Below are 18,136 nucleotides of genomic sequence, written 5' to 3' on the forward strand. Positions count from 1 at the left end.
TGCACCTCACCTATCCTGACATCAGCCCGGTATGGACTGCGTTCCCAAGTAACCGAGCTTCTGCCGCCATAGGTGGACTTCAGCCCCATCTATCCGCGTCAGGGCAGTGAGCTTGTGTGTCGAGGCCCTGACTTTGAAGGCCGACTAGTACCTGAAGCGCTGAAACCCGCCGGGTCCTCGTGGAGGGGGCGGGCTTAAGGTAACGCCACGCCCAGGGGCGTGACTTTGTGGCGGACACCGCCCCCCTCTGCTCTGCCTGGCACCACCCATAGCTGTGTTCTCGGGTGCTCGCCGCCGCCGAATTTGACGTGAATAGGCGCGCCTTCGCGTGAGCGTGCGCGCGCCCGAGTGCGTGCGTCACCGGCGATCGGCTCCCGCGGGCTGGGCGGCTGGCGACTGGTGTTGCGGAGCGGGAACGGCGGTGGCGAGAAGAGGAGCGAACAGGTGGGGGCGCGGTACGCGGACGGAACCCCCCACCCCCTAGAGGCCGCGAAGGCACGCGACACGACCCCTACTCATCTAACCGGGAACCCCCCCCTCCATTGTCCTCTGGCTCCGCCCTCCATTGGCCACGCCCCCTGCCCCATCCTCCGCCACTTATTGGCTGCAGGTCACGCCCCTCCTCTATCTCCCGTCCCCATTGGCTCCTCTTCCACGTTACCTCTCCGAGAGTTTTTTATTGGCGTAGGCCACACCCTCTCATTTGTCACCAGACTCCGCCTTGTGTCTGGGCTCCTCCCCAGCCATCTTTCATTCATTCCGCAAGTGGAGCTAGGTGCTCGGGACATGGGGGTCAAACAGATCCATCCCTGCCCTGAGGCAGTTAAGGGGGTGGTGTGGGGACACGGATCTAGGCTCCGACAGTGACAGCTTAGGGTGGTAAAGAAGCCGCCTAGACCCTGGGAGCCTCCAAGACGCCAGGAAGGCTTCCCGGAGGAGGTGAGACCTAAACCGAGCCCTGAGGAATGGTTAGGAGTTTGCTAGAAGGAGACATTGCGAGGGCATTCTTGCAAAAGAACCTGAGACGTGAAAGAAACAGGAGTATTCTTGGTAATTGCGAAGAGGTAGGTCGAATGAAAGAAGGGGGGGTGGGGATGAAGGGAGAGGCGCAGAGACCAGTGAGGAGTCCAGAAAAGTGTAGTTAGTTGAGAAGAGTGAAGTCTGAGGCCTGAAATCTTTTCAAACAGCTGGTCACTAGGCAGAGGGAAGGGAGGTGGGGGCAGGGGATCAAAACTAGATATGGAAACATAATGCGTGGAAGGAATGATTCCAGTTCTGAAAGGAGAAGAGCTCTTGGGTTCATCCATTTAGTGAGCAACTGCTCTGGGTCGGGTACTATTCTGGGATCTGGGGACACAGCTGTGAACATTCGAAAGGAGAAAGCAGATAATAATGACATATACTGTACTTCAGGTGGTGACAACTGCTTCAGAAACCAATAATGTGGAGAAGGGAAGATTGTGGTGGCGAGGAAAGAGGAGGTTTACTATTTTATAGAGAGTGTGTTAGGGAGACTTGTTTAATAACATATTTGTGCAGAAATCTGAGGAAAATGGGAGAGTGAGCCCTGCAGTTATCTGGGGGAAAGCATTCCAGATAGGGGACATGTTCAGTCTGAGATGCCTGTTAAGTACATTCAAGTAAAGATGTTGTATTGAGAACTGGCAACACTAGTCGGAAGTTTATAGAAGTCTGGGCTGATGTACTTAAAATCATGAAAGCAGATGAGATCACCCTGGGAGTAAGCATAAATGGAGAAAAGTAGAGACGTTTCCATAGAAGTTTCCAAGTCCTGAGGCATTTCAATGTTAAGAGATCAGGAAGACAGGAATGATGAGCAAGAAAGACCAAGAACTAACAGCCAGTGAGGTAGGAGAATATGTTTGAGTGTATTTGAGAAGCCAAGTGGAGAACATGTTTCCAAGATGACATGATTAATTATGTCAAGTGCGCCAATCAATATGAAGATCATTGATGACCTTGGTCAGATCAGTTTCAATGGAAAGTGGGGACAGAAGCCTAACTGGAGTGAAACATAAGAGGAAAAGAAGGAATCAGACTGCATACAGATGGATGTTGTGCTGCAATAAGGAGCAGCTGGTGGGAGATGTAGTGGGGCTAGAGGAGTGTGGGGTCAAGTGAGGGTTTGGTTTTGGTTTTTTTTAGGACAGAAATAAAAGCCTGTGTTTATGCTGCTGGAAAGAATCCAGTAGAGAGGAAGAGATTGATGGTGTTGGAGAAATGCTGGAATTGTGTCCCTGAGCAGGCAAAGGAGTTCAGATTCTGGAGCCTTCAGTCAGTCTCTGGGGGGAGACTGGATTGTTCTGAGCCCTAGTACAGAGCAAGGGGTGAACGTGCCAATGCCGGCCTTGGATGACCATTAGAAAGAGGCCTCTGATAGGAGACAGACCAAGGATTGGCTTGAATGTGCTGAAGTCTCCCTCTGCTCCCCCAAAAGCTGATTCTAATTGGGATTTAAACAGATGACCCAGAGGGGAGAGGGATCATTCCAGGTGGAGGGACTAACATAAGCAAGGGGCATGCAGGCACTCAACCTGACTAAGGCCAACTGAGCTGGAGGAGGTGGTGGAGCCGGGTGGGAGGGGAGGGATGAGACTGAGAAAATGCCATAGTTGGAAGGCAGGTAGAGGGTAGTGAGGCCCCCTCAGCCTTCATCCCAGCAGCTGGGGCTACACTATACCAGCTCCCAGTCTAGATGGGTGCTGAGCACAGGGATTAAAATCATGAATAGGGGCTCAGGCCTTGCTCTCAGCAGCTCATAGTCTAAGGGGATTCCAGTACCACCGTCTACGTGAGTGTATAAATTCTGCCTCCTCCTTTCCCCCAGTCCATCTTCCTTGGGTAAGCCTGCTGGAGGGAATGGACACGGGGATGGGGGTGGAGGGCAGCTACCCAGACCCCTGGTGGCAGGCCCCGAGCCCACTAAGCACCCAGCCAGGGCAGTGTGGAGCACAAGGCCTGTTGGAGCTCAGGCCACACCCACTCATACTGGCCTCCACATGCCCTTCTGTGTTCCCAGAAGTCGACAGTGTGGGGAGTTGGAGTGACCCGGCTGGATGTGACCCCCAGGACAGAATGGTGCTGGACTCAGGGGCTCAAGTGTATGAACAGGCACCCCCCAGCCCACCAACCAGTCCCTCATCCTTGGGCCATAGGCTGAAGCCCTCAGACCGAGATGGGACACTGCTGTACCCCTGGCCTCAGTCCCTGGCCTTGCCCCTGGCTCTGTCAATCCCCTCAGCCCTGCGGCCCCAGCCTGAGCTGCAGCCCTTCTCAGAGCTGCACGTGGGCCCCCGTGGCCACATGCGTCGCAGTGAGAGCACCTATACTGTAAATAGTACTGGCCGGCGGGGGGGTGGCACCCAGGGTCGGGGCCCACCTGGACGGGGACGGGACCCAGGCGGGGGCACCCTGCGGTCTGCAGCCTCCCTGCCTCACATTGCTAAGGCCCGAAAGGATGCGGGCCATGGTGCCGGCAAGAGCCCTTGCATGTTGGTGGCCTTGAGGCCAACCAATATGGACCGAGAGCGGGACAAGTTCTTCCAGTCCCACTACACCTACAACCCACAGTTCGAGTACCAGGAGCCCATGCCCACGGCTGTGCTGGAGAAGTACTGTGAGGCTTCTGGACAGTTCATCCATCAGGTCAGTCCAGACTGCCTGCCTCACCCTGGTCCTGATTACCCAAGAGGCCTGGTCTCACCAGCCACCGCAACCCTATGTGCAGGCAGTTGGCATCATTGAGGCTGTCCTGGAGAAGTTTGGTACCTATGAACACTTTGAAGCTGCAACGGGGGGCCAGCTGCTGACCAAGTGCCAGATCTGGTCCATTGTTCGCAAATACATGCAGAAGGAGGGCTGTGTTGGGGAGGTGAGCTAGCCCTGTCTTCGAGGCCCCTCTTCTGTGTGCCCCAAACCAGGCTGCCAGGCCCAGCTCCACACCTGGCCAGCTTGTGATCCCAGGCAAGCCCCTGTCCCAATAGGGTGGCAGCTGGCTCTGAGGCAAAGGTGGTGAAGGGTGTGTGGCCTGCCTGCCCTGTGGCATCAGTGGGTCCACCTGCATCCTGGTCCCAGGGCTGGTGCCCATGGCTTAGGTTCACTACCACCCACAGGTTGTGGTGCAGCTGAGTGAAGACCTGCTGTCCCAGGCAGTGATGATGGTGGAGAACAGCCGACCAACACTGGCCATCAACCTGACTGGAGCCCGCCAGTATTGGTTGGAGGGCATGCTGCGGCACGAGATAGGTCAGGGTGTGGGTAGGTGGGTGGGTGGGTAGGATGAGAGGGGGGCTGGGACAGGGTGGGGGGCAGCAAGGGGCCCCAGTAACCCCACCCCCTCTCTTTCTTCCCCTTCCTTCCGGAGGACGGGCCCTTTCCCTTCGTGAGCAGCTACCTCCTCCCTCTGGCTCACAGAGGTAGGCCAGAACATGCCTGCCCACTCTGGGCTCACCCTCATCTCTTGCTCCTTTTGGGTATCCTTTCCTCTCTCTACTTCTCTACTTCCTCTCTGATTTCCCTTGACAGTGGGGACAAGGCTGCTGAGGCCCGGACAGGCCAGAGGGAGTACTCTGAGGGTCCCACTAGCCCTGCCAACACGGAGGCCCTCCAGGGTGGGTGGAAGGCCAGATCCTAGGAATGGAATTAGTTGAGGACACAAAGCCAGGTTTTAGGAGGGGATAGGTTGAGCTGAAAAAGAGAGCATGGGACACTAATTACTGTTCCTTTCTGTCCATCTCTCCTCATCAAGAATCCTATAGCTCTGGGCAAAAGGTGTTTTTCGCTGGGGTCATCAGCATGACTGTCAAATTGATAGGGGCATGCAGGATATGGGGCTGGGGTGGTTTGTGAATTCCTGCACCTCTCCGAGGGGCGTGGGGGGCAGTGTGAGTTTGGAAGAGTTGTTTGTGTGTGTAGCCCTGGATGGGTGGGGAGGGATTCTGGTGTGTGGGACTCTCAGTCTTTGGGTGTGAGTTCACCTGAGGAGGGTCTTCCCACTCCTGGGGTTGGGTGAGTATGTATTGGGGGCAGGGAGAACTTGCGGGAGAGCCTGAGTTGAGGGGCTGGAGTAGGCGTGAGTCACTATGACTCACCGTCACTGTCACCGGTTAGAGGTTCTGTAGGAGGTGGCAGGACATGGCCGCAGGCTGGTCCCCTGGATGGCCTACCCAGTGCCTCCTTACCCTCGCCTTCCCCGTAGGCACTCACTACCTGCGGGGCGTGAACAACGCGCGGCAGCCGTGGCACAGCGCCGAGGGCCGGCTGCAGTACGGGCTGCGGCCGGCGAACCCCACGGAGGAGGGCTTGGCCAGCCTGCACAGCGTGCTGTTCCGCAAGCAGCCCTTTCTGTGGCGCGCCGCACTGCTCTACTACACCATCCATCGCGCCTCGCGCATGTCCTTCCGCCAGCTCTTCCAGGACCTGGCGCGCTACGTGCAGGACGCCGACGTGCGCTGGGAGTACTGCGTGCGCGCCAAGCGCGGCCAGATTGACACCTCGCTGCCCGGTGGGCGCCCGCGCCGGGTTGCGGGGAGGTGCCCTGAAGGAGGCCTGGGGGCGTGCGGCATGGGGGGGAGTGCCCTGAGGGGGGGGCCGCGGTGGGGGGGGGCGCTGGCCTAGGGGCTCACAGCCCTCCCGTGCCCCACAGGCTGCTTCAGCAAGGATCAGGTGTACCTGGATGGCATCGTGCGCATTCTGCGGCACCGCCAGACCATCGATTTCCCATTGCTGACCTCACTGGGCAAGGTGAGGGGCCACGGACCTCTAGAGATCCAGCCAGCTCTCCTCCCGGCAGTGTTCCCGGAGCCTCTGATGGCTGCCCGACTGAGGATTAGGTGCCAGGCTTCTCTGGTGGGGAGACCTGGGTGGAGGTGGACAAAGGAGAAGTGACAGCCTGGCAGCCAAAAGTAGGTACTTGACCTAGACTGCGGGTGCACGTGTAGATACCATATCTCAAAGGAGGTGAGCATTCAGGCCAGGGGAGCAGTCAGGAAAGTCTGGGGGAGGAGGCTGGAGAAATGGCCAGGGACCAAGTCTATGGCTCTGGGTGTCTGTGCCAGGCTGAGAAAGGTGGACTTCACCTGAAGCAACAGGGAATCTGGAGAGCTTTAGGAAATGTCACTTTTGCTTTAGAAGACTCCCTGTGGATGTTATATGGGAGGTGGATTGGAGAGAGAGGCCTAGGGAAGGGAGTGCAGGGGGAGGAGGAAGCTGCCTTTCCAGTCACTCTGGCGGGATTGATGGCGGTCTGGTCACAGGGCAGTGGCCATGCAGCGGGAGGGGCAAGCTGGGGAAAGCTCTTCGGAGAGTGGAATTCCTCTAACCCAGTGGCCACCCTGAGTTGGAGGATGACATACTCCAGGTCCCTTCCCTCAAGCTGACCTAGAGAACTGTGACGGGGGAACCGTGGGGCTGGCAGAAGCTGGCACCCCGGCGTTCAGCGGTGGGTGTGGGGTCTGCGGTGCCTGAGGGAGATCCCAGGGAAGGTGTTCAGGAGGCAGCTGGATACCTAGGTTTGGAGGTGAGGGAAGAAGCTGGGTTGGGGTTAGAGCAGACACACCCAGGACTAAGCCTCAGGGTACATAATACTGGGAGTGGATCCAGAGGAAGGCATTCCAGGAGCAGAGGCCCATGAGCCATTGGTGGAGAGCTGGGACCAGCTACCTGAAAGCCATGGCTACGTCTGGCTGCCCCTGAGGCCCAGCTTCCTTCCTGCAGGTGTCCTATGAGGATGTAGACCACCTGCGGCCCCATGGGGTGCTGGACAATACCCGGGTGCCCCACTTCATGCAAGACTTGGCGCGCTACCGGCAGCAGCTGGAGCACATCATGGCCACCAACCGGCTGGATGAGGCAGAGCTGGGCCGCCTGCTGCCTGACTGATGCCGGTTGAGGGCCACAGGCAGAGGCCCTGGACGAGGGCTCCAGATCAGCTCCCAGAACATGAAGCTGACTGTTCTGTGCTTCCATGGCCTGGGTGTTTCTTGGGGAATTGGGAGGGCAGGAGCATCCCAGCAGGTAGGAGTGGCAACATCAGAGGCTTTGTGTCCCTTGGTATCCTCTCTGGGGCCCAGGGAACAACAGTAGCATGCCAAGCAAACTGAGTCTGCCCTCCTACCTCTAGCTCTTTGTTGAGCAGAGGGGAAGCCTGGGGGCAGGAGGGAGGCTGAGCATGATGGGGATGGGGGGTGGTTTGGGAGTAGAAACTTGTTCTTGCATGAGATGGCTTTGGGTGTCTGCATACTCCAGTCTCTCCCTTCCCCCACCTGGCCCCTTGGTGCTCCTTCAGCTTTCACGCTGTCTACCTCTCAGTGGGTCCTGGTGGGGATCTCCCTTCTCCTGGGGTGACTGCCTGGGTCTGAGGGCCTGGCTTTCACACAGACTCAAGGGGCAGGGGCCCTGGTGGTAGAGACCCAGCTGGGCTGGGGTGTGCTTTCTAGCATTTTGCCTCTCCCACTGGCCATGTATTTATACCCTATTTACGTGCTCTGCTTCCTGGGGCTGGAGGCAGCAGCTTCTGACGGTGTGGTGGAGGGAACAGAGCTCCTCTGGAAGGCACGAACTGCTCCTAGCCCCACTCTCATCTCTCTCTCTCTCTCTCACCCACACACACACAGTCCTTTAGGCCTTGTGGGTCAAGCCCAAGAGCTCACCTGGCCTTGCCCCTGGCCCTCCACTAGCCCGTGCTGTTCCTGTCTTTGCCCACACCCTCACAGCTGGCCTCTGGCAAAGGCTGGCAGAGGCTGGCAGCAGCCACACTTGAGCCTGGGGGGCAGGCCCCTAGCTGTTGTCCCAAGTCCTGAGCCCCCCCAGACCAGGATGGTGTAGAGGTGGTTGTTGCTTCCAGTTTCACCTCAGACTCAGCTGTGTGATGCTGACCCATTCCCACTCTCACCCTTGCCCTTGGTTTTCCCATCTATAAAACTCAGAAATGCAACTGGAAAGTCCTTATTCATTTAGCCAGTGACTATGTGTAGAGCACCTTTGTGTGCCAGTTACTGGTCAGAACCCTCACGGAGTTCCCAGTCCAGAGAGAAACCAGACCATTAAAACAATTAGAATGAAGTGTGTGGGCTCTGTCTACCCAAGATTCCTTCCTCTTTCTCTCTCCTAATCTCACTTCCCAAGGCTGTGAGCTCTAGCCTGCCCTAAGTGGAAAGAAGTCTCCCTTCCCTGGCTCTCTGCACCAGGCCCAAGGGCTTCCATGAAATGGGGCAGGTGACTACATAGCCCTCCTCCCCCCAACTGGTTCAAGAGGGGAAAAGGTCTGTAGGGCAGGGCCCAGGGGTCTGGCCCTTGTCCCCCAGGGTCCTGGGACTGAGGGCTCCAGGGGGGTGGGGCTTGGGCTACTGAGGATGAAATGGGGCTAAGAACTGGACAGTGGGGCACAGAGCTGCCCAGGTTGCTGAGCCTTAGGGGCACAGACCCACACCCTAGTTCTGGGCAAAAAGCCAGAGTCACACAGAGAGCCCAGGCTGACCCTCCGGAGTTTATTCACTTCTAGTGGTACTGGGTCAGATGGAGACTTGGTGGCAACCCCTTCCCCACGCCCCCCCAATGCCAGGGCAGGATCCCAGGTCCTATCCGGCTTGGGCAGGGGCGGCCTGTCAGTGCTCAGGCAGTCAGGAATCTAGAGATGATAGAGAAAAAGTGGTCAGTCAGGTGGGGCCCAGCCTCCCACCCATTCGGCACCGGGTTTGGGTAGCCTCACACCTTCAGACTCGTCATCCGCCTCGTCACCCGCCTCAGGCTCTGGCTCGGGTTCGGGATCTGGCTCGGGTTCGGGATCTGGCTCCAGTTCAGGTTCCGGTTCTGCCTCTGCCTCTGGTTCTGGTTCCAAATCCTGCCCAGCCTCATCAGAGGCCCCAGCTTCCAGCTCCGGATTGAGTTCCTCAGGCGTTCCGGATTGCACTGCCTCAGAGCCCCTGGGAACCCCAGCCTCTTCGCAGTCTGAAGCTCTGGGCAGTTCGGGGCAAGTGGTCCTCAAGCCAGGTGCCTCAGGTGTCCAGTGGCCAGGGCATGGAGTGTCGTAGCTGCGTTCCCGGTAGCCTGGGGCGGAGGTGGGAGTATCCGAGGCTCATTTTACGCCTCTGCGGTATCCTTGACACACACCCATTTGGGGGGCGGGGAGACTGCTACTCGGTTCCCCACTCTACCCTTCACGCCACGCCCCGTGCTCTGGCTCGGGCCCCGCCCCCGCGCGCTCACCGGTGCCCACGTGCTGCCAGTCCCAGGCGGGGTCGAGCGCCCGCGCGGTCCGCTGAGCGCAGTGCAGCAGCTCCTGGCAGGCGGCCTCGCCCTTGCTCTGCACCAGAAGCAGCAGGCGGCGCACCCTGCGCTCGGCATCCGGCAGCGCGTCCAGCGCCTCGTACTCGGGCCCGGTGAGCACGCCCCGCGCCAGCAGTGCATCCAGCAGCAGCCCCGAGTCGGCCTGCAGCGTCTCCACCAGTCGTTTCCGCTCGCGGTCGATCGTTTCTGAGGGCCGCTCCTGCACATTGCCCATGGTGGGGGCTGCATGGGGGAGGGGGAGAGAGGTAGTGGGAGCCGGGACTCCCCGCCCTTGACCTCTCTCCCAGGCTCTCAGTGAACACTCGTGGTTGGGATTTAAGTTCACCTCGACCCCGGCAGCCGGACAGCTCCTAAGCAGAGGGCTTGTCCCAGTCTCCTCCCCAGGCTTCTCCTTGGGCCCCTAAATGTCAGCTGTGGCTCTCCTCTCCTCTATGCTCTCCCTGGGTCCTTATTTATTCTCTACTCCTCTCCCCAGTCAGCACGTCCCTCCTGAGCCCCGCGCTGCCTGTGGATCCTACATTCTATTCACACCCAGTTTATCCAAACTAACTTCTTTTTCCCAGCCTGCTTCCCCACCTTAACAGGCAGAAAGACCCACAACTGATCCCGCTGCCCAACACCCAGCTTGCAGTCGGGTCCTTTCCAGTCTATCTGCTGAATATTTCTGTCATCCTAACCTCTTACTTAGTCTAGCGTTTCATGTCCAGCTTAGACCCTGCGGAGCGCTGAATCCCCTCTGCACCCAGAGCACAAGTGCTGAGAGCCTCTCCTCACCGACCGAAGAAGCCCAGGCTCCTTATTCTGACCCTGAGGCTCATCTTTCCAGGACAGGCTCTGCTCCTGCAGCCCCTCACCAATGCCACCACTATGTCCTGGTTCCCTAATACCTGAGCAGGATTACCTGAATTCTCTTGAGTCCTAGCTCTGACCAAGATCTCCTGACAGATATCCAACTGTCTCCTGCTGCCCTGGGAATCTTCTCTTGCTTCATCTTTAAATACCACAGACCTAACTCATAAAAGCTGCCAACAAGTGCTTGCTGAACTTCTACTGTTTTCTTCCATGGACCTTCCCATTTTGAGAGACTGTAGTAAGCAGCAGGTGTTAGGCAGAAATTAATCTGCTTTGTCCATTTATTAACAGCCAAGGACAATGGCCCATCACTTGTGGGGTGACCTGACCCAGGCAGCAAGGCCCCTGGCATTAAGGGGCAAATAGGTCAGGCCCTAGACCACTCCCTCTCTCAGCCCATCTCCCCTAGCCTTGGCTTTGTCCACACAGCACCCTCCTGGGTTTCATCCTCCTTTTGAGGTCACTCCTCTACTTCTCTACCTGGCTCTAGGTCTGGGAGAGTGGCTGTGGTCCTAGCCCCCATCTTGCCTCCCAGGTCTCTCTCACTACCACCTGGTGTCATGCTATGCCTCCCTGGTCATTTCACCACTCCTGGCTATACTGAATTGTCAGCGCTTCCCCCAGACTACTGAGCAGAGACCAGAACTACCCCCTGCCCCTCCCTCTCCCTTCAGGTGGCATCTCTTGACAAATGCTATTCCTCTACTACTCAGTGGGTCTCCATCAGCATCTTCCCTCAGCCCCAGCATCATCACCTCATCTCCTATGACAGTCTCTGTAAGTACCTCTCACTTCCATCCCATCACCCTCACAGCACAGTGACTTTGACAAGTCTCTGGGACAGGATTTATTATCCCCATTTTACAGATGAGGAGACAGGTTCAGAGAGACCAAGAGGCAGAACTGGAATCTGACTTGCTCTAGCTTGAACTACGAGATCTCCTGCCAAGCAGAATATCAGCCCTAACTACTTGTCTCCTTTCCCCCTGTCCATCAGAGAGAATCAAGATTATGTGGCCTGGCCACTCAAACCACCTCCCACCCCTCTGGACAGCCAGGATTCCCCCACCTACTTCCCTCCACGGCACAGTGCTGGGAGAACCGTTCAAGCCCCTGGCACATCAGAACATTTGCAGATGCTGTTCCCTAAGCCTGGAATACCCTTCCCCTTCCTCCATGCTGTGGACCCATCCTCCAAGACTTAAATGTCACCTTGTCCACCCCAGTGCCTGAGTGTCCCAAAGATAGACTAGTCCCTTCTCTGGTGTGCCCCAGTAACAGCATATACTCTCACCACCACGCTGACATCACTGCACTGTGTTCATGTACCCTCTGCCCTCTCCAGCTGAGACGTCCAAAGACTGTCCCCCCAGTCAGGGGTGCAGGACCTGCTCAGTACAAGTGCGGGGGAGGGGGCGGAGGGGGGCAGATTGCCTTGGCCCCTCCTTCTCCCTCATTGCTCCGCAAGTTATTTTCATGTTAGCCTCCTCCCTGCAGTATGCCAAGTCCTGCACTTTGTCCTGTCTGGGGTGCAGAGACCCCAGCTGCAAGTCAATGCTCAGAAGTGAATACCGACGCAATCCCAGCCAGTTCTTCAAGGGTCACAGGCCAAATCCTTCCCGGAGCTTCAGGTAGCTCCAGGTGCGAGGCATCGGGGGAGGTCTTGGCCTCCCTCCCACCCCTCTGCGCGGTCTCTTATGCTAGGGAGCGAGGGTCGTGGGAAACTGCGGGAGCCTTTGCGAAAGTGCGATCACACGGCTCCCCTTACCTCCCCTCTACCCAGTCCCACTGCTTGAATCCCGCGGAGGGGCGGTGCTCACAGACCTCCTTCGAGTGCGGCTGGTGGTGGGGTGGTGCGGATTCTGCCCAATCTCAGTTTCTCTTCCCTCCCCCAGCCGGGTGGGGTGGGGCTCCCGGTTCTATGCGTTCCGGGCGGCCCCACTCATGGGACGAGCCTCCGCGGGGCAGTAGATGACGAGGCAGAAAGGGCTGGGCGGGGTGGGGATGGGAGCAGCAGCTGCGGCGGGGGCGGGGCGGACAGGGCTGCCGGGAACTGAGAGGGGGTGGGGAAGGGGAACTGGGAGGGGGTGGGGACCCGGAGGCAGGCCTCAGGGGCCGCGCACCCCTGCGCTTCTACGCATAGTCCGCTTTCCCTCCCCACCCCGGGTGCACCGAATGAGTCCAGGGAGGGGGCAGTTGGGCCTGCTGGGGCCTGGCAATTCCCAGGAGCTTTACATCCATCTTCTCTTTGAGCCCTCTCTGCTTATCCCAGATAAGGCTCAGAGAAGGGGACCGGCTTACCCAGGATCACAGAGCAGATGCATTGTGGAGCTGGATGTGACCCCAAAAGCCCCTGAGTTCCGGACGCTGCAGCGGCCACGTGCTAGCCCTGGATCCGGCCAGAGGACGGGAGCCTAAGCAGAACTAGGGGCTGGTTCCCCAAGCACCTCCACTCTCCAGGGGTTCCGTTATTAAAGCCTTAGCCTCTGGAAATTTCTATGAATGCAAAGTCGACCCCCCCCCCCCCCCGGCCAACCCATGACTTCTGTGCTCCCTGGTCGGTAGAGAAAAGAGACCAGAAACACAGAAAAAAAAATGCAGTTTATGTGCAGGGCTCAGTAATGGAGGACTGCAGAGTAGCAGGGTCTTCGTTCAGCCTCTTCCAGGGGCACCAGGAAGCCCAGAAGGGCGTGCTGCTGCAGGCCAGCCCCTCAGCTAGGCTGGCTTCAGAGTAAAGCGGGTCTCAGGGGGAGGGATTGGCCCCTGGGCCTAGGTAGGAGGCTCGGCTCTCAGGGGTGCTGTAAATGGTTAAAGCTCCAGGAAGGCCAAGAGCTGGGCCTCCCAAAGCCGCTTGGACATCCAGCAGGAGTGGTGCCCCAAGTGTGGAGTCCTTCCCTAGGAGGATTGGGCCGTGCTCAGCAGGGAGAGACAGGAAGGAGAGCCTCACCTGTCCTGCCCTCTGGTCAGTCAGGATGAAACATCCATTCTCAACCTGCCCACACTCACCCAATGGCGAGAGGATGGGTAGCCTTGACAGCTCTCCCAAGGGCCGCCTGAACTCTGGGGATTTCCCTCCAAAACACAAACTGCCCAGCCCACCCAATCCTGGCAGCTCAGACCAAGGTCCTGAGTCATTACAACTCTTACCTGGCCCCGGAGAATTTAACCCCTTGACCGCCAGCTCAGTCTCACTCCTCTCTGGACCCAAGGGCTGCATCTGCAGAGGAGAACCTCAGGAAGCAGCTGGGTGGGGGGAGTGGAGGAGGGGAGCTGGGGCTCTGGCTGAGGGCTTGGTTCAGTAACTCTAACCCCCTGCCTTCCCGCACCTTCATCTTACCAAGGACAACTCCATGTCCAAGTCCATCAGGGTCCATTCTCGCCCTTGGTGGCTGGGGCCCAGCACCTGGGGGAAGCACTCAGTCAGTGGCGCCCTCCCCTCAGCTAAACAGACCCCACCGAGGGCCCCACCCCTCGCCCCATGCCTCTGCCCTGCTGAAGGTGTACTCACATCCAGGGGCCCTGCAGGCTCCACACTTTCAGGGGGGGCCCGAAGCAGCATGGGAGGTAGCAGATGCTCTGGGCTCCGCCGCCCCCTCTCCAGGCCCAGAGTTCCCCTGCACACAGAGAACAGCTGTTGGCCTGCAGTGTCCCCCGCCCCCACCCCCGTCAGGTTCCTAAGGAACCTGGATACATCAGGATCAAAATCAGACATCTACAAAATGGTAGGAGAGGATACCCCACACAGAGGGTGCTTAAAGAACGCCTCTGCTTCCTAGCTTCGACCTGAGGTTTGGATTATGGAACTGGGATCTTGGGATATGTCCCTTTGCTTTGGAATTGTCAACACCACTGGTTCTTAAATTACTGTGTACTTTACAATGTTTCCAGTCACCGAAATGAGCTCCGTTACAATACAGATTCCGGGGCTCTACCCTAGATAGACTGATTGACCTGATGGGAGTTTCTACTTTCCAGGGCACTCTGATGCTGGTACTCTTTAGACAACTGAGAAATCTGGTCAGATCATACTGCCTGATCTTCCCCTCAGCCACAATGGGCAGGCAAGGCTGGGAAGTTAGTTAGCAGTGGTCTATCTGCAAAAGTGACCCACAGGGCTCACAGTCAAGAATGGACTCTGCTTACCTGTCAGGTAGCTCCCTGGGACCCCTTGGTTCAGGCTGTTGGGCATTCCTGGGCCCCTCGGGGCTGAAGTTCCCTTTCCCTTCCAGGATGGCCTGCACCACAGCCACCGGCAGTGGCGGGGGGGCTGTCACGCAGAAGTCACACTCGTTTGGGGCCAGGGCCAGCCCGGCCTCGCCTTCCCCCCCTGGGCTGGCCGGCTCTTCTTTGAGCAGTGCCAGGCCCTTCTCCCTGCACCAGAGAAAAGCTTCAACCAGACCCTGGCACTGACCTCCCCCCCTACCCCCACAGTTATCTGGGCTGCCAGGCCCTCCCCCACAAGCTCCCCAGAGGGCAGCCCAGTCTGTCTTACCTCCTGCTGCTGCTGCTGGAAGGAGAAAGCCTGGTCCCATCAGGGGATGGAGAGTCTTCGTGGATGTCAGAGATGATAGGGCCCCTGGCCCTGTGAGAGCTGCTGAGGCCCAAGGTGGTCTCTGGGAGGGGCTGTAAGTAGAAGACTAAGCCCAGTCCTTTCTCTCAAGCAACAGGGTGAGACAAAACCCAACCAGTACCCACATGGACCAGGTCTAAGGAGTAAGATTTGAGGGGGAAGGCTCAGTCCGTGCTGGGGAGCCTGGGTCTTGGGGTGGGGGGAAGGCTAGCCTCCACCTTCTCTTCCTGTTGGGGAATGGGGGAAAGGAATAGGCTCTCCATAAGCCTATTTGTGCCCTAGGAAAGGGAGACTGAGCAAAAACCTACCGACTGGATAAAGTAGGGGTCCTGCACGAGGGCACCAGGTAGAGGACAGGCATTGAATTTGGCCGGTGTTGGGCACGAGCCCCCCTCATCCAGCATCAGAGACCTGTGCAGGGGGCAGGGCAGGTTCATCCCCCATGCCTCTCAGCCTGCACCTCCCTCCCTCAGGCCCCAGCAGCCAAGTCAGCAGAGCTGAGGCCTGTTGCCAGGGTATCAGTCACATGCTGGAGGCAGAAGGGGCTCCCCCCAGAAATGGGGGCCCTTTGGGGATGGAGAGGGGAGGGAGAGAGCATGGTTTGAGCCCCAGACCCTCTGCTGTTGGGATGGTTTGGGGTGAGGGGGAAGGGGCTGCTGGAGGGGAAATTTGGGGCTAAGGTCCTGGAACACAGGGATCTGGGAATGGGGGTATTTGGTGGTAGAATTGAGGGGAGAGAGGGAAAGTCGTGGAGTAGGGACCTTGGGGAGATTGCCATGGGTTGAGGAAAACTATAGTGCAGGGAAGAAGAATGAGGATTCCTGGTGAGGGAGAAGGCTTCTGGAGGAGGAGTCCCTGCATGGGGCCTCTGGGAGGGAGGCTCCTGAAAGTGTGTGTGTGGTGGGGGAGTGAGGGTGGACATCCCTGACTTTCTCACTCACAGCTTTCTCTTAGCTCCTGCGCTGCTGGACCCTGTCTGAAGTGGCCCAAAGAGGCACTGGATCAGCTGAAGAGGAAGCAAAGTGTTAATTCATATTTTAGACCTTGTGCCCACCCAACAAACTTCCAGGTGGATTTGCCGCCTTGGGCGGAGGAGGTGGGTGTGTTCAGGAGTGGTAGAGAGAAGGGGGGTAGGGGGAGAGGAACACCTTGCCAATGACCCGGTGCTGCTGACCGTGGCTCTGCCGCAGAGTAACCACCTCCCTCCATAAGATCTCGTTCTGCCTGCGGGGAAGGCGTGGGAGGGTGCTGAGGCATCTGAGAGTCCGCCCAGGCACCACCCCCCACAGAACGGCAGGTCTAAACCCACGACCACTCTGATGAGCGTCCATCCACGCAGAACAGAGTTCCACAGCTCAGCCCATTTGTCTGGATGGAGGCACCAAGACATGAGCGAAGAAGGAGCTGTCCAGAAGGAGTGCCTGGCGGCCAGTGTCCTCTCGCCCAGACTCCCCCTCTCCCTCCCCACCCTCCTACGCCCCCTCCCCCGCACTGCCTGAGTTCCCGCAGCCGCGCCTCGGTGCTCTCCTGCACTCCCCGCAAAGCCTGCACCTCGCCCAGCAGCCGGCCCAAGTCCTCGGGGCGCCAGCGGCCGTCGTCGGTGCGCAGCGCAGGCACCTGCAGGGGGGAGGCACCATCAGTTCAGAGTCATCTAGGAAGGGCCAGCCGTCTCGACACCTCCACCCGGGTTTGCTAGTTCCTGAAGGCCGCCCCCACCTTGCGCCGCACACGTTCCAGTAGCTGTTCTCGGCCGCGTACGAAGCTCGGGTGCTGGAACTCGACGTGGTCGCGCTCCGGCCTGAGCAGGCCGCCCTGCTCGATGCTCACCACCTTCCGAAAACCGTCTGGGGAGGGGGAGCGTGGGGGCGTAAATTGCCCCATCCCCGCGCACCAAGGCACTCGCACCCACTTCCCGCCCCGGTCCTAGGGACTCACACATGTTGAGCTGCCGCACAAAGCTCGCCATGTTGCTGTGCTTGAAGTATTGGGGCAGCACTTCCTTGGCGAAGCGGCTCTGGTCGCTTACGAGGAAACTGGTCCCGCTCTGCCAAGAACGCCGCCCGCCCACCCACCGTGCGGGCGGAGACCGGACGACACAGTGAGCTGTGCCCGCCCACGGCCAGGCCCGCGCTCTGGGGACCCGGCCTGCCGCTCATGGAGACATGGGGCAAGGCCAGGCCAGAACCGGCCCCGAGGCCTAGCCTGGGGCGGCCACAGTGAATCCCTACCCTAGCCCGACCCAGACTCCGTACTCGGTTCTCGGAAAGAAAGAGCAGAAACCAGACTTGAGTCCCAGCCCTGGACGGGTCCCAGACCCAAAATGCCACTCTGAGCTAGAACCAGACCCAACCCTTCCCTTCTCCAGGTCTCTTGTTTTCCTATCTGTCTGTTGGGGTGGGATGGGAACTAAATAACCTCGAAGATCCCTCAGGCTCTAGGTCTCCAGAAGACTCCTACCCTTTCCTCGGTCCGGAGGAAGTCGCCTCACCTCCATCTCGCGCACACCCCCTCCAAGGTAAACTACACTGGACAGCTGAATCGAGGGACCCACAGCCCCGTCCCAGGCGGGGGTTGGGTGGGCGTGGATGTTCACTGACGTGGAAGGGTCCCGGGGACCACTGGGGAAGTCGAGGGGCCCCAGCCCTCACCGGGCTCCAGCGGATCAGGTGGTCGGTCCCCGGGTCGCCCACCAGCGCCCATAGCTTGCCGAGGAAGGCTGGCACGGAGCTGGGGCCCGGCTCCGTGGGCAGCGCGGCTGGCGCTTCCTGCATGGCGCGGTCTCGGCCCGGCTAAGCGCTCGGGCCGGGCGCCGCGGGGCTTGTGGAAGCCGTGGAAAGTGCTGCGTTTGCCGCCCGCCCCGCCCTACTCCGCCTCCGGGCGCCGGGTCAGGTGGGTGCCACGTGCGAACCCGCGGGGCGGGGCTCAGACCGCGGCCGCAGCAACAGCGGACTGAAAGGGAAGGCTGGGATCGAATGTGCGTGGAGGGGTGCGGTGGGGAGGGAGACCCGGGTTCGAGTTCCACCCTTCTCAGGCCGTTTCCTCCTTTGTTCTTCGGGAGCAATCACCCGTGCGCGGCCCGGTGTGGGCTGGTAACGTCCTAGAAGGCGATGGCCATTGCCTGGATGGAGAGGGCAGATGGGAGCGAGGGGTGTGGAGAGCGGGTGCGGAGGGGAGAAGCTGGCACTCTTCCGCAGAACTCTGGGGCGTTGTCATTCCAAGGATGCGGAGTGCCCCGCCCCTGACCTCCGCAGCCGCATCAGTCAACTGATCTCTCCCACGCCGGCCCCGTCGGGTCCTTGGGCCTCTGAGGGTTCCCCGACCTCCCCATTCAGAGCCGCCCCGCCTTCCAGAGGACGCAGTGTTGCTGCAGGATTTCTTTATTTCACACTCACACCTGACTCGCCACCT

The 18,136-nt window shown here is 59.1% G+C and overlaps 3 protein-coding genes across 8 annotated transcripts; 1 reads left to right on the forward strand and 2 right to left on the reverse strand.

Moving 5' to 3' along the window:
- The first annotated feature begins 61 nt into the window (after positions 1-61).
- Positions 62-8,082, forward strand: MATCAP1 (microtubule associated tyrosine carboxypeptidase 1). Of its 4 annotated transcripts, none has more exons than XM_081806477.1 (7): positions 62-455; positions 3,041-3,666; positions 3,749-3,892; positions 4,134-4,266; positions 5,219-5,524; positions 5,666-5,763; positions 6,736-8,082. In XM_081806477.1, the coding sequence occupies exons 2-7, from the start codon at positions 3,097-3,099 to the stop codon at positions 6,898-6,900; spliced, it is 1,416 nt and encodes a 471-aa protein (XP_081662603.1). In that variant the 5' UTR covers positions 62-455; positions 3,041-3,096; the 3' UTR covers positions 6,901-8,082. The 4 variants fall into 4 exon arrangements, with proteins under 4 accessions (XP_081662603.1, XP_030892805.2, XP_030892806.2 ...); XM_031036945.2 differs by having other exon boundaries at positions 62-444; XM_031036946.2 differs by lacking the exon at positions 62-455 and adding an exon at positions 506-939.
- A 405-nt stretch (positions 8,083-8,487) lies between these two features.
- NOL3 (nucleolar protein 3) lies at positions 8,488-9,520 on the reverse strand. The gene is made up of 3 exons (XM_031036957.2): positions 9,226-9,520; positions 8,731-9,066; positions 8,488-8,647 (listed from the first exon to the last, which is right to left on the reverse strand). The coding sequence occupies exons 1-3, from the start codon at positions 9,518-9,520 to the stop codon at positions 8,640-8,642; spliced, it is 639 nt and encodes a 212-aa protein (XP_030892817.2). The 3' UTR covers positions 8,488-8,639.
- Positions 9,521-12,077: 2,557 nt separating this feature from the next.
- Positions 12,078-17,500, reverse strand: HSF4 (heat shock transcription factor 4). 3 transcript variants are annotated; one of them, XM_031036949.2, is made up of 14 exons: positions 17,377-17,500; positions 16,664-16,772; positions 16,445-16,572; positions 16,221-16,345; positions 15,877-15,952; positions 15,670-15,734; positions 15,037-15,139; positions 14,651-14,781; positions 14,302-14,529; positions 13,667-13,772; positions 13,496-13,561; positions 13,306-13,375; positions 12,460-12,547; positions 12,078-12,147 (listed from the first exon to the last, which is right to left on the reverse strand). In XM_031036949.2, the coding sequence occupies exons 1-14, from the start codon at positions 17,497-17,499 to the stop codon at positions 12,078-12,080; spliced, it is 1,488 nt and encodes a 495-aa protein (XP_030892809.1). In that variant the 5' UTR covers position 17,500. The 3 variants fall into 3 exon arrangements, with proteins under 3 accessions (XP_030892809.1, XP_006741561.1, XP_006741562.1); XM_006741498.3 differs by lacking the exons at positions 12,078-12,147; positions 12,460-12,547 and adding an exon at positions 12,741-13,053; XM_006741499.3 differs by lacking the exons at positions 12,078-12,147; positions 12,460-12,547 and adding an exon at positions 12,741-13,053 and having other exon boundaries at positions 14,302-14,425; positions 14,651-14,795.
- Positions 17,501-18,136: the final 636 nt, after the last annotated feature.

This window comes from Leptonychotes weddellii, chromosome 16, assembly GCF_054177405.1.
Source record: "Leptonychotes weddellii isolate Sample4059 chromosome 16, ASM5417740v2, whole genome shotgun sequence".
In the NCBI taxonomy this organism is placed as follows: domain Eukaryota; kingdom Metazoa; phylum Chordata; class Mammalia; order Carnivora; family Phocidae; genus Leptonychotes; species Leptonychotes weddellii.

Excerpts from the sequence above, each read along its gene's own strand:
- MATCAP1 (XM_081806477.1), top strand. The coding sequence starts at position 3,097 with ATGGTGCTGGACTCAGGGGCTCAAGTGTATGAACAGGCACCCCCCAGC. Across the intron at positions 3,667-3,748 it reads CTGGACAGTTCATCCATCAG|GCAGTTGGCATCATTGAGGC; the intron begins GTCAGTCCAGAC and ends CCCTATGTGCAG. Across the intron at positions 4,267-5,218 it reads CATGCTGCGGCACGAGATAG|GCACTCACTACCTGCGGGGC; the intron begins GTCAGGGTGTGG and ends CCTTCCCCGTAG.
- NOL3 (XM_031036957.2), bottom strand. The coding sequence starts at position 9,520 with ATGGGCAATGTGCAGGAGCGGCCCTCAGAAACGATCGACCGCGAGCGG. Across the intron at positions 9,067-9,225 it reads CTGGCAGCACGTGGGCACCG|GCTACCGGGAACGCAGCTAC; the intron begins GTGAGCGCGCGG and ends CCTCCGCCCCAG.
- HSF4 (XM_031036949.2), bottom strand. The coding sequence starts at position 17,499 with ATGCAGGAAGCGCCAGCCGCGCTGCCCACGGAGCCGGGCCCCAGCTCC. Across the intron at positions 13,773-14,301 it reads CCCAGGGAGCTACCTGACAG|GGGAACTCTGGGCCTGGAGA; the intron begins GTAAGCAGAGTC and ends CTCTGTGTGCAG. Across the intron at positions 13,562-13,666 it reads AGCCTGCAGGGCCCCTGGAT|GTGCTGGGCCCCAGCCACCA; the intron begins GTGAGTACACCT and ends TGCTTCCCCCAG.